This window comes from Haliaeetus leucocephalus, unplaced genomic scaffold (assembly GCF_000737465.1).
Source record: "Haliaeetus leucocephalus isolate CR32 unplaced genomic scaffold, Haliaeetus_leucocephalus-4.0 Scaffold251, whole genome shotgun sequence".
NCBI classification, from domain to species: Eukaryota; Metazoa; Chordata; class Aves; order Accipitriformes; family Accipitridae; genus Haliaeetus; species Haliaeetus leucocephalus.
This window is the reverse complement of record NW_010972687.1, coordinates 7442138-7459373: the sequence shown is the minus strand read 5'-3', so window position 1 is coordinate 7459373 and position 17236 is coordinate 7442138. Positions and strand designations below refer to the sequence as shown.

At 37.9% G+C, this 17236-nt stretch overlaps 1 protein-coding gene across 1 annotated transcript in view; it reads right to left on the bottom strand.

The window, feature by feature from the left end:
• Positions 1 to 11129, bottom strand: part of LOC104832467 (chromosome unknown open reading frame, human C9orf3) — a 181277-nt gene extending 170148 nt beyond the window's left edge. The window contains exon 1 of the mRNA XM_010568670.1: positions 10324 to 11129. Within this exon, the coding sequence (XP_010566972.1) occupies positions 10324 to 11129 (806 nt within the window). The remainder of the gene's footprint in view (positions 1 to 10323) is intronic.
• Positions 11130 to 17236: the final 6107 nt, after the last annotated feature.

Sequence of the window (17236 nt, the reverse complement as noted above, 5' to 3'; positions counted from 1 at the left end):
TCATCTACTGCGCCCTTCCAATTTCAGCTGCAATATTTCATGCCAGCCAATTTCTTATTAGCAGCTTAGCCACAGCTGGGAAGGTAACAAGGCCTTTCGTTAACTCCTTCTGGCTTGCTATTGCTAATGCACAGATGTCATAAATCTTGTTATACTTCTTTTGTTGCATTTTGCAGTTTTATCTTAATTCCTAGTACTTGCATAACTTAGCTTAAAAAAGCTAAGTTTTCAAATATAAATTGTATAAAACAAACAGAGTCAGTAGGTTTCTCCAACTGAAGAAAGAAAATCTTGAAAGCATCACTTCACTGCACTGAGTTTTTAAAAGCCTATGATATTTAAAGACAGTATTCTGGGACCACAACACATTATTTTGTGAATGCTTGGGGCTAAAAATATTCTGATCCGTATCCTTCATAACTTGAGTTCAAAAAAGTTGTTTTAAAAACACTTTGGAAAATAGGAGACAAGTTGTTAGGGCAAAACCTATTTTGCAATGGCTAAGATCTGACCATCTTGTTTACTCCCCTCCAAATAGCTACTGTTTTCAAATCATTCCTCCCCTAAAGCCAACTCTAAACTACACAGAGGGAAAAAACTTGGAGATACTGATGGCCATGGATGAAAAATATTCTGAAGCTATTTTTATCCTCTCGTCAAAAGTGCTATCTATGCTATTGGATCCAGAACTGTCCATGGCACAATCAAGTTACTGTGGCTTAACTAATACAGGCCAGCTGATATTTCAGTAAAACAGGGAGGGAAACTGCAGTTTTAAGTAGGCTTATTGTTAATGCACACAAACTGAAAAAAATAATCTGGCTTCCCCTGCCATGTATCAGAGTAGGACATAGATACTCGATGAATCTCAATAGGTAACTGCAGTGGCGAGAAAGTCAACCAATTATCCTTTACCCAGTAAAACACAACGCACAGCTAACTGTAAAAGACCACTAATCTATGAAAGTCTTTAATTAGCTTTAATTTCTTTGGAATTAATCTCCTAAAACTGAATCTGTAACAAACTTTGATATACATAAAATAATTGGATTTTCTCCCAGAAAAAAAAAAACAGTGCATGGCAGTGAGTTCACAAGAAAAAGGAATAGCTTGCTTTTTCACCTCTGAGGAGGTTCTGCTTCCTCCTTATAATGATAGCCAAGAGATACTGGACATATGGTTTGGGTTTGTGTGGCAGGTTTTGGTAGTGGGGGAGAGGGCTGCAGGGACGGCTCCTGTGAGAAGCTGCTGGAAGCTTCCCTGGCTCCAAGTCAGACCCCCCGCTGGCCCAGGCCGAGCCCATCAGCGACGGTGGTAGCGCCTGTGGGAGAACAGGTTTCAGACAGGGAACCTGCAGTGAGTAGGGGGATCGGGATGTGAGAGGAAGGAACCCCTCTGCAGACACCGAGGTCAGTGCGGAAGGAGGGGAGGAGGAGCGGGGGAGGAGGGGATGCCCCTGCAGCCCGTGGTGAGACGGCAGGCTGTGCCCCCCAGCCCACGGGGGGGAGCGGGGAAGCGGAGGCCCCCCAGGATGGCCGTGACTCCACGGGAAAGCCCACGCTGGAGCCATCTGTGATTGAAGATCGGCCCGCAGAAAGGACCCACGCCAGGGAAGTTTGGGATGAACTTAAGCCCATGGAAAGGACCCACGCCAGAGAATTTTGCGAAGGACTGCAGCCTGTGGGAATGACTCACGTTGGAGAAGTTCATGGAGGACTGTCTCCTGTGGGAGGGACCCCACACTGGAGCAGGGGATGAGTGAGGAGTCCTCCTCCCCCTGAGGAGGAAGGAGCAGCAGAGACAAGGTGTGTCAAGCTGACCCCAACCCCAGCCCCTGTTCCCCAGCACAGCCGAGGGGAGGAGGGAGAGAAAACTGGGAGTGGAGCTGAGCCAGGAAGGAGGGAGGGGTGGGGGGAAGGTGTTCTAAGGTTTGGGTTTACTTCCTAATATCCCGTTTTGTTTTGATTTGACCTGTAGTAAATTAAATTGATTTTGTGTTTTCCCCAAGTTGAGCCTGTCCTTTGCCCATGACCATAAGTGGTGAGTGATCCCTCCCAGTCCTTGTCTTGACCCATGAGGGTTTCTGTGCATTTTCTCCTCATCATCCCACCAGGGCCAAGGGGGAGGAGTGAGCGAGCAGCTTCATAGTGCTTTGTTACTGGCGGGGCTTAAACCACAACAACATACTTTTTGTCCTAAAACATATATGTGCTGGGAGGGGATGGGGAGGAAAAGATGGTTCCTCATTCATGAAAACTTTATCAAAATACACAGGATTATAAAAAGAGATCCTAGCAGAGTTTATAGGAATCAGAGGAAAGGAGGGGTTAATGACTGCTGATAGACGTTTTACCAATGATTTACCATGCATATGTGAAGGCTGTTTTGCTGGGTGCCATTGGTACAACCCAGTCTTAAGAATAATATAGGGGATTTTCATATCCTGAAGAAATTTTAGAGGGAAATGCCACAATGACTGAGAAAATGAGCTGGCAGAACAGCAGTAAGCAGATTGTTGCAATGCTGTGTCAAATACAATACAAACATAACACAGAACAGACACTACTGAGACCGTTAAAGTTATCTCGCTCTTGGAGAGCGCTTTCTACCTGCACACCATAAAGTGTTTTACAAATATTTCAATACCATTTTGCAGATGGGGAAAATGAAACACAGTGAACAGATTGGCTAAGTGCTAGTGTTCAAGCTGTGCCTGCAGGCTTAGTTTCAAGCTTCCCAGTCCAATAGCTTTCACATTGGACTACGAAGGCTCTCATTATGAGAAATAATACATATTATGTAACTAACTTTTTTCCCTAAAACAATTTAATGCTGAAATACTTACACAGGCAAGTCATAAGTCTCTAAAATTAAGGCCCAAGTAGAATAACAGAAAAGTGGAGAAAGACTGGTCAAGTACATAATCTTTTCTTCAAAACTAAGCCTTCTTTCCACTCCTTAACTGTTTTAATACCTTTTTTATCCAGGTATACTTATTAACTTCATTATTTCAAAGCAAAATGTATTCAAAAACAGAAGACAGTTTTCCTATGGATATAAACTGTGATTAGCTGGACTTTCTCAGCTCTTTCCTGAAATCAAAGGTTGATCTTGTTTCTTGGCCAGCCAATTCACAAACACACAAATGCTGGTCTGACTCTTCATCCTCCATATCACTGGCTCTTTAACCTTCTGTGTTTTCACCTCCCTTTTAGATTTGAAAATTAAAACACTTAGACTTCTATTGTTTATATTGATAATGGTATTTTCATAATACTGTTTCATTCTCAGCCTCCTATGATCTAGTATGGTCCTCTCATAGGCACATTTTAGTGAAGTGACTTGTCTTTTGTATTGCTTCTTCCCAAAGGAAGACCGCCTGCCTTGCCCCTTGTACTCTGGTATGCAGTGCCTCTGTGTGTGCCCAGCACTTCCCTCCTCTGTCCTGTGCCATAGGTATCCACCTACTCCACCTACATCTGAGTATCATTTGTCCTGCCAGGCCATGAAACTTGCTATAACTCTGAAAAAAATAAAACTAAATAACTAAAACTATACCACTAAAACCCCCTCGTTTCTCATGTTCTTCATTTTTAGTTAGGACAACTAATTCAGAGGAGCTATTTTAATTTTTTTAGAAATATTTGTTTGTTGCCATCCATATTTCCAGAAATATCACATACTTTCCTACTCAAGGTCTGCCTACTTTTTTTTGTGTGTATTTTTATTTTACTCCTCCATTCTATTCCTGATACAATTTGTTCTTCCTTAGGAATCACTGCATCAGACATGAGTAATCCAACAAACTTCAGACTGCTTCATTAATTACTCCGTTATAAATATTCATCACTGGGAACAAAATTACACAAAATAACAGGAGAGAATTCCCCACAGCTGATAGTAGCCACTTAGGATTTAGTCTGTGACTTGGCTGGATGCTGGAGCATTTTATTCTCCCAAGCCTTGCCCATCAAGAAAAACAAGCTCTTTATTCCCTTCCAGCATCCAAGAGCAGAGACTGATGCTGACTCATGCCACTGAAAAATAAACATCTATTTTCATGACACATTTTCTAATTTGCACTTTGAAACTGTGAAAATCTGACTCATTTTTCTAATTTCTCCCCTGGAAAAAATTGCTTTGAAAATATCAAATATATTAGAAAAATTCAATGGATGCCTCAGACTCTTTAAAGGCTATAGATAGAGGGTTACAGTGGCACAAATCTGTATTACCAGTGAAACAAATACCTCTATCTTCCAAACTAACCTCAGCAGTATATTCCAAACAACTCCTGTAAGGCATTCCCTTCCCCCCTGCACTGCTTATTTTCAGTTAGATTAGCTTCCTAATATGCCTTATCACCCAGCTGTACACACACTATGTCATCATACCAGTGGTGGAGGGAACCAGCATCCAGGTTGAAAGAGGTCAAGTGTGTCTTTCAGCAAGTGTATTTTGGTAGGCTTCTTCCTCATTCCTTTTTAGCTCTCCCTCCTTCCCTCTTTTCATTAGTACAAAAAAGCCCCATGGTTGACTCTGTATTGTTAATACACTTTGGAGGCAGAAAATACAAACACAAAACATTGTGCTGAACTTCAAGGGTAATCAGAAAGACTTTGGACTAAGTAGGGAGAAACTGTGTGATCCAGCCTGGGAATCAGTGCAATTACCCTCTTTTTTTGCAGGCCTACTGCAAACATGTTCTAAGTATGGCCTAAAATGCCCAGGCATGAGACTATGATTAAAGAATGACTTGTAGCCAGTACCCAGACAATATCCACTACAAATTGGTAGCTCTCCATAGGCAAACGCAATTCTTCACTCTTAACTTTCAGCTAGGATAGAGTTAATTGTCTTCCTAGTAGCTGGTACAGTGCTATGTTTTGGGTTCAGTACGAGAAGAATGTTGATAACACACTGATGTTTTCAGTTGTTGCTAGGTAATGGTTAGACTAAGTCAATGATTTTTCAGCTTCTGATGCCCAGCCAGCGAGAAGGCTGGAGGGGCACAAGAAGTTGGGAGGGGACACAGACTGCCCAAAGGGGTATTCCATACCATGGGATACCATGTCTGGTATATAAACTGGGGAGAGCGGGGCTGGGGGGATCGCCGCTCGGGAACGAACTGGGCGTTGGTTGGTGGGTGGTGAGCAATTGCATTGTGCATCACTTGTATATTCCAATCCTTTCATTATTATTATTGTCATTTTATTATTGTTATCATTATCATTATTAGTTTCTTCCTTTCTGTCCTATTAAACTGTCTTTATCTCACCTCATGAGTTTTACTGGTTTTCCCGATTCTCTCCCCCAACCCACTGCGGGGGGGGGGGAAGTGAGTGAGCAGCTGCGTGGTGCTCAGTTGCTGGCTGGGGTTAAACCATGACAGTACCTATCACTAAAGACACAAAGAACAATTCTGCAATCTTTAGATGGTCATTTGACCTCTGTAGGACATGAAAGATGATGGACTTAAACAATTCTAAATCAAAACTTGAAGACTTATGTTTGGGAAGCAATCCTTCCACATGCGAAATGGTGACACCTTGCTTCTCCAGCAGTCTCTAGATAAAATAACTTCATAATTCTTGTGAACTGTTCTGAACCTTAAGGAACTTACATATACTAAAATGTATTAAACTCCATTTGATTTTTCGTAAATATCATTGTTGTGACTGACTGGGGAAATAATGGTGCTCACAACTACACAAAACATTTTTTCAGTATATGGAAATATACGTATTTCCATACACAGAAAGCTCATAAACATGGACTTCTATGTGTAACTTCCTGAAAATTAGAGATCACTGCTCACAAATTCACTTCCAACTTCAAGCTTTAGCTAAATATTCAAGAAAGATGTTTAGCATGTTTCCACTACCCTGAATATTTATAAAAAATCTCAAGTTTAGAACATTTATGAAAATTTCAGTCTCTTTCAAAAGGGAATATAAACTCTGAACTAAATGTTAAAATAGTTAAAAATGAAAAATTTCAATGTTGCTATGCATATTTCTATATAGTTTTTATTTAGTCCTTACTGAATGCAACACACTACATAACACAGTCTTATTGACTACATTGCCAAAGAAGAGTATGACTTTTTAAGAACTTATCTTCAGAAGTACCCAAACTTATGAACAGCTCTTGTCACCAATGCATCTGAACAACTGCAACTACTCTCTTTGAACATGATTTGCATTTCAAAACTTAGGTGTCTTAAGCAGAGGCAGGCTTGAAACAACCAGTTTCCAAAAAGGTAAAATTTCTCTTTTTTATCTGCATACAAAAAGAAGAATTGTGCCAGTCTCCATGCCAGTTAGATGCAGCCTGACATGGACTCCTGACACAGGTCCACAAACAGATCACAATAGGTTTGGCAGAACTTTTCTATTAGTTCTTTGCTGTTTCAGCAGAATCAGTAACATCAAGTTATTTAAACAGGAAACCAAGGTCTGTTTTATTGCTACGTTAGGTACCACTTCTTTGGATATTCTCCTAATCACTACCTCAGGTGCTTCAGCTGCACATTACAGAAATGCAAGATTATTTATAACAAATGAGGAACCATGCAGTTCAGTAATGTCTGTGATACAGTTGAACACTGCATCTGAAAAGAAGCATTTAATTACAGAACATATGCTAGCATTAGCACTTCTACCAAATTGTACATTTATGCTTGCTGTATTCACCTTCATAGCTTTCATAAAGCCAAAAATATTTCCTGAATTCTTTAAAAATACATTGATATTTTAATCTAATAATAAAATATCATAAAGATAAGCAACTAGACAGGTACAAAATGTTTTTAAAAGGTGAGACATTTAAATTGGTCAAATAAAAAAATTATACGGTGTCTTGATATTTAAGGAGAACATTTAATGTTTTCCAACACTTCCCACTTCGGACAATTAGCCCAAGGTTAACTCTATCTAGAGTGTTTCCTCAAAACTCCTCAATCATCTATTAATAGCTTCTAAAAATATACTTTTTCTATAGCATTCTCATGAAAATCATACACATGGAGTAATTCAACCCATCTCTTTTACTTCCCAGAATTTCTCCTTTTCTGTATATCTGGTATCTAGGACTCAACCTGAAAAAATAAATGCATGTGCCTGACTGATTCATGTATGGATTCACGTATGCTAAGGTAAATAACGCACAGGTAGTTTACTGGATTAGGACCCAGTACTGAAAGGTTTCAGTGTCATGGAATGTCCTTCAGTGACATCATTCATATCAAGGATACTTTTTCATGGTAATGCCACAATGAGGAAATGAGGTCCATTCCAGTTGCTCATTACTATTGACAAAACCATTAACTAATTTATGACAGCACTAGAAGTGGCAGTAAGTAGGGCAGAAAAAAAGGTGGAGGAATCTCCCATTAGATGTGAATTCGCAAGGCTGTCTGCTAGGAAAATTACCTCTTTAATTTTAACCCAAATGTGTTTAAAACCTTTTCTTAAACAATAAAGAGATGGGATCCCAGGATATGTTAACAAACAAGGATTCTTAACAATGATCATGAGAAAGCATTTAATTTAAAATACACTGGTAGTCATGCTGACTCAACGCTGCTATATACTCCTAAGAGTTAGGCAAAACTGCTTGAACACCTTGATAAGCTGGCAAAAAGTTTCTCCTTCACAGTAATGAAAGATGTTTTATACACATTATCCCCTCCACAAAGCAGTTATTATGGTGTCTAAAATAAGTTTTTATTTTAAATCTTTTTATAATACTTAGTATTAGTAAGACTACTTCAAACAAAAGCATAATTTTGTTAAAATTGCAACATTACCTTCTTAGTTTGAAACCCTGGTGCTGTATTGTGCTAGTAAACAATTGAAAAACTTTGAAACAGAACTGCTGTTTGTTCATGATAAATAAATTATAACTGTTCTCATTATAAACATTATAATCAACACTTTTTTTCTATTTTAGTAATTATGTTATTGCTCACTGTTAAAAGTTACCTGCCAATTTTAAGAAGTGATATAGTCTTTGTAAGTGTAACTTCTGAAGAGACAAAAAAGTGTGTATATTTATACATATATGTATATATAGGTGCATAACCACATATACTCACACACATACTCCACTTCTCTATTTTGCCCCCTTTTTAGTACTTCCACATAAAGGCCCCCAAAAGCATGTTACTACAAAAAACATGTTCTAAGGCAAAAGAAAACCTTCCTTCTTGATCATTAATGTATTTTCTGGTATCATATTCCACGTGTTCAGTTCCTCTACTGAAAACAAAAGTGTGCCCTGCTGTGCTAACATCAGGTTTGCATACACCTATCTCAACTTGCCTAAACTCATCCCACAAAGCTTTAACGCATTTTTTTGTGTATTATAATACATCATTGTTTAAAACAAATAAAATGGAATTGCTTATAAAATAGTGCATAGGTTAAATTTCAAAACATTGTACTAATGTTAAATTAGAGGAAACATATTGGAAGTGGCCACACAATGCTTGTACTTCTGTTATTTGCTTCACTGCTCTTTGGGGTTAGAACCATAGATCATAGACTCTGGGAAAGGATTTGACATCTGCCTAAAAAAGCATCACATGCAAAATTTGGAACAATTTAAAGAATTATGCTATGAGAATATAATGTAAAAGTACTTTCCCCATACATTATAAATGGGCTTTATTTTTAGAAAGGGAAGGAAAAATATGACAGCATTTTGTACAATGAGCTTTACCACTATATTTATAGGTTCATCACATACAGAATTTGATTTTTAAAATGTAGCAAGAAAGATTCTAATGACTGTGATATGAAAACTTATTTTCTGAGAGGCATTAGTTTCTGGAATACCCTACAAAAGACTGAAAATAAACCAGCTTGAGCCTATTTTCTACCATCAGACTGCCTGACACATGTGAAGCCATCTTTTCCTGCTTCATTATTGATTCAGAAAATTCCATGTTTGTGTACAACTGCCATGAAATGTCTCTAAAGTAAGAATAATGCTTTGCAGTGCAAGGGAAAAAGAGTCAAAACTAAAAGATGTTAGTGATTTAGACATTTTAAAAAAGCCTTCAAATGCTCAAAACACACAGACAACACACAGAGGAGGAGTCCTATACCAGCTAAGTGTTGCTAACGTTAGTCTGGAAGACTTTAGTAAGGGGCAGATAGACACGGACATGTATGATCACAGGCAATTGCCTTACCTTAGCATGCAGTCAAAATTTAGAATTTTCATAACTGAAGATTCTATATTGAATTAAATTTCCTAAACTCATACCAAAAATAACTCCTTGGGGGGTAAGGAAGGGAGAAGGAAGGGGAAGAGGTAATGAACGTGACTGAGACATTCCTAGACTTGATGCTGCTCCTGGTTTAGAACAGAATTACCTAACTACCAGATGTACAAGTAAAAGGTGTCAGTTTCCTCCCTAACATGGATGCCAGTGGGAAGACTCTTAACTTCTATTAGCATAACTGAAATGAAAGGTAATCATACATCTCTTGTTTGGGAATGAAAAGCAACTATTCAATTAGACCGAATTTCTTTCTCATCTTCCAACTTTGTTCCTATTTTTCAGGTATCAGAAAGAGCTATCAGCCATTAAAATCCAGCTTTGAACATTACAGTAAAACAATTACAGTTGTAGAAGTCGAATGAATTGTAGTTTCTCTCCTGTAAAGAGCTTATCTTGAAGATTTCTGTGCAGCACTGTGTACTTTCACAAACACTAGATAAAATGCCAATTCTTCTTGCAGTTTCAGTTTGCAGTTCATTTGCTATCATGAATGTACTTTACATAACAGATGAATGATACTTTGAAAGTTGATTATGAGAGACTAAACAGTAAAAGACTGCATCTCTAAACATTACAATATTGATAAAAGGCTAGTTGTGAAGCAATTCTATTAAGTATTATGTATACTGATCTTTATGCTGTATGATCAGTTGTATAAGCCAGGAAGAAAAAAGAGCACAAAGTATTAAAGTGAAAATAGCCTGTCATGCATACCTTCTCTTCCCCTAAGTGATAATTCCCTATTCCCAGAACACACTTATTCCAATACACAACAATTATTTACTCCCGCTCAGAATGAGCAAACACAATCACTTAGACAGGCCTGAGGTCTGAAAGTCCATTAGGGTTTCTTGAGCAGAGTTTGTCTGTTCTCCTCCAGGACAGCAACAGGATTCAGACGAAGGATGAAATGAAAACAATGGAAGAGAATGCTCATCATCTTCCAAGTTGCTCAGCATTACACAATTCTACATTCTTGCACCTATGTTTAAAATTAATGTGTGCAAAGCTTTCAGCTAACAGTTACATACCTGCCACTCTGGTCTGTAGTCCATGTAACAGATCTTCCCTCCGGTTTGGTTTTGTACCATATTCTTATTGCATGAGGAAAGTCTGTTGGACTCTGAATTCCTGATTTCTTTATCTCCAAGCTCCAAGTGCCAGTAGTAAACAGAAGCTCTCCACAGCCAGGTGCCTGGCTGCACCGAGTAAAATAGTATAGCTGTTCCTTCCAGCGATCTGCAGGTAAAGTCACAAGTTCATGTATAATCTGATTCCTGAGATTTTCCAGCTCCTTTGAAACATCAGTTAGCTTGGGAGACCTTGTGAATTTTTCAATGCCTGACACAGCGGCAACATCTACCTCCTCAACCTTTAGCACAGATAAATCACAGCAGTCCAATACCAGCAGAAAATCTTTGTTCCCATGATTCTCTATGTCACAGCAGTCCTTTGAACTAGAAATCCCAGAAGCCTGTTCCTCGTTGCTATAGTTACCATTTTTATCAGAAGTATCTTCTTCACCTTTACCACAGACAGCAAAATCATTACATTCCGTTTTAAATGAACAGGCACTCACATTTGTCACAGGAATGTGGCAGGGTTCAGATGCCCTCATTTTACAGGTTTCATCAAACTGTGACTGGCAGTCATCTTTGCCAGTACTGCTGGTTTTCCTGTACCGGCTCCCAGTCTCGAAGAATAAAACTATGACACCTTCAATAACTTTACTTTTAAAATCCACATCCAAGTCCAATATATAGTGCTTTACAAGCATGTAGCTAGTGTTGGCCATTAAGGGCAAGTCATCCTTCATGGGGTCTAGCTGTGTCTCCATGTTCCAGTCTATTGGGCAACAGTTTTACAAAGTCTTAGACTTTTCTTATATATGACGTCTCCATAAAGAGCAAGGATATTCAGCCTCCCAGTGCCAAAAATAATTTTGATTAATATTACGGTATTGAAATTAATTGCAGTTCTTCCACTTCTCACATTCTATTAAAACAAAACAAAACAAAAATAAATCAGATAATTGTTTCACAACCATTTCTGAAATGCACTAAATCTAAAAGTTATTTAAAGTCTAGTTGCCTTTATTAAAAATAGTACAGCCAAAGGGTGATTGTGTTGCCACAGAATGGCATCAAGCTAGTTGCTTCAGGATTTGCTGTCAAGAACCACTGGCTTTATTTTTGAGAGATCTCAAGTGAAAATATTTCTAGACAGCTTTTATAAACTGAAATAAACAAACTTCACTATAGGCCTGTTGACTCTCAGCACTCGCAATAATCCTATAGAAAAGATACATGGTTATGCATCATCTACTTTAATTTATTACTGCACTGTTTGTTTTTAAGGTTGCTGTATTAATTTCAAATGCATTGCCTCAAATGATAGTGATCATTTTTCTACTGTGATTCTAAGTAACAAGAGTAAGCCTAACTCTCCCCATATGTCTTAAAGTTTTAAAGTAGTAATTTCATGTATACAATGCATCTCCATGGACTAATATACTTTCCACATTACAACTGCTCCCATATCAGCACTTCTACTAAATTACAAGAAAATGAGCCAATTGACTATGAGTGCATTCCAAATATTCCTTTGAGATTGCTCATGAAGATTTTTCAAATTTATAGTTAAATACTTAAGGTATATGATTACATCTTAATAGCTGGAAACCCATTAACACTTGGGATAATACCATCTTATAGAAAACAAAAGGTCGTCTCCCTGGAATATATGCAAATACCTATAAATGCAAGAAAATATTAAAATGCATCAGCATTTGTTGCAACAACAGGCAGAAGTTTATCACAGAAGTTTAACTGTCATGCATTCTCTGTTTTGCTATGAGCATTGAGCTAAAGTTATGCACTTTTAGCTCACTTAAGTCCTTTTTGTCTACTTTCTAGACTAGAAATAGAAATCAGAGGAAGAAGCAACTGTTAAGACGTGCAGTTCTCTCCCTTCCAGTTCAGTGACACTTTCAGGATCGGCAGCCAAATCTGTTTTTAAGTGCCTTAAGTGAATGGATACTCCCTTGTGACATTGTTTCACAGTTCTATATCCTCTTCATAGACTTCAGTGTCCGAAATCAGTTTTTGTTGAGCTCTCAAAGTCAGGACAGAGGAGAACCCAGACTCCCCCAAGACTTGCTCTCTCTTTTGTAGGAATCCAGGGCATGCTATCAAGCTAGCACCAGTAAGTGAAAGACTCAGGCCAAACAATTACCTATACCATTCCCTGAACGAGCTTCACATAAAGCACATAGCAAATATCTCCCTTCTTTGATAGCTTTCTACCAGCCAGAAACAGCTTTTACAGGGATGTTTTTGAAGACAAGCTGAGAAAAATCTTTCACTTTTGTATCAATCCTCCTGCACTTTTGCAAACATACCAGGGCACCAAGCTCACTTCAGAAGGCCTTCTTTCACTGAAACATCCCAGTAAATTCAAAATAATTTGAAGATTGCCTGCAAGCGGCAGTCACTGCATCTTTTGAACGGTTTCCAGTAGATACTTCTCTATTCTGTTTGAAAGATTTCCCAAACATTTTCTCTAAATTTATTCATCATCTTGTTCATCATAAGTTTTCTATTTTGAGTGCTTTCAAACTTCACGTATTTGCACGAAAACACTTGGCATCTTGCACTGCCTTAAGTGATGTGTACATCTGTGTACTTTCAGAATTCAACCTTGTATCAGGATCCAAAAACAGATTCATGAGCTCCTGCAGAGTCCCAGTGATTTTGGTATGGTTTCCAAAGATTACTTACCTTTGCAGATATATGTGCAATGTAGATCTGTGTTTTGCCAGCTTGACTGTAAAAAAAAAAAAAAATAGAGGAAGGTGCAGAATTAAATAGCCTGAATGCATATTGGACCCTAATATCATCATAGTGATTGCTTTCTACTTAATTTAAGGAAGTCCAGAAAATAGTACATAAGTGGAACTAAAGTATTGAAGAAGACCTTTAAGAAAGGCTGAGGGAAGATTCAGCAAACCTCAGCTTCGTGAATGAGCAATGTCTATAAACAGCATATGGCCATTACAGTCATGTCCTGGCCTTGAGACCTAACTGGGAATATCACTAGAGCAACCAAACGTTCTAAATGCTGCAACATAAGCAGTGCATCTATGATGTCTGTGCGTAACGCTGTGGACTGGAATTGATGTTATCTGCATTTTCTTCTGTCTACCAAAACCTTATGACTTCTGACAGGTTAGCTAAGTATCGGTGGTAGAGAAAAGAAAGAAAGTGACTTGGTGGGGAAAAAACCCAACACTGAACTGGCATTCAAGAATCCCTGTTTTGCACAAATACTTAGATTTTCTCATTTGAAAACCAGGTATAATATAATATAATATAATATAATATTATATTATATAATACTGATACATTTTATAAAATGAGAGTACTATACTAACAGTAAGTATTTGTGCTATACTATTTACAGGTGTTTATATCGCTGTTTTTCTGTTCTCCATTTGGAAGATGTGATCAATTTCTTACGTCAAAAGTACTAAGATAATTACACTAACTTACATTAAATTCTCAGCTACCATGGTAAGAAGCACCTCTGAACACCTTAAAATAAATCACAGAATCATAGGATGGTTTGTGTTGGAAGAGACCTTAAAGATCATCTAGTTCCAACTTCCCTGCCACAGGGGGGGATCAGGTTGCACAAAGACCAGGTTGCTCAAAGCCCCATCCAACCTGGCCTTGAACACTTCCAGGGATGGGACATCCACAGCCTCTCTGGGCAACCTGTGCCAGTGCCTCACCACCCTCATAGTGAAGAACTTCTTCCTTAGGTCTAATCTAAATCTACCCTCTTTCAGTTTAAAACCATTACCCCTTGTCCTATCACTACAATCCCTATTAAAGAGTCCCTCCCCATCTTTCCTGTAGGGCCCCCTTTAGGTACTGGAAGGCTGCTATAAGGTCTCGCGGAGCCTTCTCTTCAGGCTGAACAACCCCAACTCTCTCAGCCTTTCTTCATAGGAGAGGTGTTCCATCCCTCTGACCATTTTTGTGGCCCTCCTCCGGACCTGGTCTAACACATCCTTCTCCTTCTTGTACTGGGGACACCAGAACTGGATGCAGTACTCCAGGTGGGGTCTCATGAGAGCAGAGCAGAGGGGCAGAATCACCTCCCTCGACCTGCTGGCCACACTTCTTTTGATGCAGCCCAGGATACAGTTGGCTTTCTGGACTGCAAGTGTACATTGCTGGCTCATATTCAGTTCTTCACCCACTAATACCCCCAAGTCCTTCTCCACAGGGCTGCTTTCATAGTAAAAAGTAAAGCTGCAGCTGAATCTCTACAAAACCACATTTATTTTGCATTTAGAGGACTGCCAGATTTGTTTAACATTAATTAACAGGGAAGATTAAAAGGTGACAAATAGTGCCATACAAGGAAACTCAATCCAAATTAAAAAAAAACAATAAATTCAAGCATTATCAAAAAATTAAATTCTATAAATATAAATCCCATTCAAAACTATTAATACAAAAACATTAAATCCATGAGATTCAAGAGACAACTGAAAACAAAGGCCAATGAGGCTAAAAAACATGCAGAGTGGATGTTCATTTTCTACAGTTTAAGGCTTCAGATCAACACTTCTGTTTAGAGGAGATGACACATCTGATCATGTTTACAAACAGAGCAACAGATCAGAGGGACACACTTGTGGGCAAGTAACAAGTATTACTGCATACACTCTGACACTGAATTTTAATTCAGATGTAACACTGTCTGTTTAATCCTATCTCAAATCCCCTTAACTTTAGATATCTCAGCTTTCAAAAATTGTAGGTAGCCTATCTCCAAGCACTAGTAAGTGAATTTAAATGGCTGTTTTTTCAGGTGTCTCAGCTTCTGAACCTCTGAAGAATTTTTTAACGAAATATTTTTAAGGAGTCTACAGAATATTAGAACTGTGCAACAAAGAAGCTGATATGCTATTCTGTTCTGATGGTATTGGGGACTCATTCGAATATCTTTGTATTTTTATGCTGTATTTTGATAATTTCATATTGATACTGAATTAGCAAAAAGCTCTGTCTTCTCTGCAAAGCATGCTCCTGTACAAATAATAATTTTACTTCTTCACTAAAGCCTTACACTGGAAGTTGCATCCTATGAAGTGAGGTGGTGTCTCACATAATTTGAGATAGTCCTATTTAGAGCTCTCCTAAGTGGAAAAGAAACTGAATTTAAGCACTACAGTTTTAAGACAGGGTAATCATGCACACTTTTAATTTAAGTGTTTGTAATAATTTCACCAATTTTAGCTTTTTAAAAGTAGGGGTTACATTACAAAGGTACAGCAAACTCCACTAATCAGCTGTGGAGTTTCTAAATATAAAGACTTCAGATAGTATAATCTGCAACAATAGATGGAAAATTATATTAAAAAGAACACTGAAGAAGTCCAAGGAAATATATGACCATGAACTTCTTTGTCAGTCTTGGGATATACATCCTCAGTGTGAATTTTTGTCTACATGATGTTAATTGAAGTTCTGATACTTCATAGTGTACCTTCTTCTACCTAAACCAAACATAGTGACTAAGAGCTTCACCATTGGTTTTTCAATATCCAACTACACACATACATACACTGAATTCAGAGGAGGAAAAAAATGTACACAAATAAAAAGTCTGATTTTTTTTTTTTTAAATGTCATTTCTATACTATTTGGTCTATGCCTGGAGCCTCCAAAGAGTTACTGCTTACTAAATAACATGCCAAAAATGCACTGTTAACAGAACAGAAATTATAAACAAAATTACTTCCTTTCCCTGTCCTCTAGTGTTTCATGGTCATGCACAGCAGCAATGTTTGTTTTAGGCAGTTTTGTACTGCTGTATAGTTGTACAGATTAAGAAATATCAGAAACATACTATAAAACAAAAAACCTATTTAAAAAACCTCAATTTTAGAGGTTAGCTTAAAATTATTTTTGGTCCTATCTGTATAATTTCAATTCCAGTAACTTAGACATATCTATTTCTATTACATAAACAAGTAGCCAAAAGTAAATGTTAAATGCAGTAAAAGAACCTTGAAGTCCAACCTTGGAACTCTAAATAACCATCAGGGATGCTGCACATGCTGTTAATTGTCTGTTAATTCTGATGTAAAGAAATTGTCCGCTAACATTCTTGCACTGGACAGTTCTTAACTTAGTGAGGAACTCATCCACAGAAGTTTTGCTAGAGCACAATTCAGCACCTTTCTGCCAGCAGCAATAGTCCATACATAGCATATAAAAAACCACCACATTTAAGACAAATTTGAAAGAAGCTGCTATTAGTATAATTGCTTTGATCATCTATTACATAAGCCCTCTCCTTGATTTTGTACCTCCATTATATACTACCATTCCCTGGAGGCAGGAACTCTATGTTCATTATTGCCATGATTTCCTTATCACTGTGATAATGAAGCACTCTTCTAGAAATTCAAAAACCCACTGGGAGTATGTGTGTAGAACTGCAGAGATAAAGCCCCTTACTGAGAAGTATATAATAATTCATTAGCAAGGCTTGTTAACAGAACCAGACATTTTCTTCTACGTGCTGAAAAGCAGAAGCCTAACTCCCTGCAACAATACAAAATTGTATAAAATAGCAAAATAAGACAAAATTGGTAAAAACATTTCTTAAGACTGTATCCAAGTTGAGATTTTAGAAGAAAAAAGTCCTATAAAAATGTTTAGTTGCAACTCTGTCTAGCACTATAGTCCTGTAAAGAAACAAACACTTATAATACTGGCTTTATAACGGTAATGGGATGTTTGTTGCCTAGATCCCTATTAACTTTTTAAATTGCTGACACTTCTTAACATTAAAACTTCAATAAAATCTATCAGATTAGAAGTTTCAGAAAATATGAATATGCATCTCAGGTTGTAAAAGTCA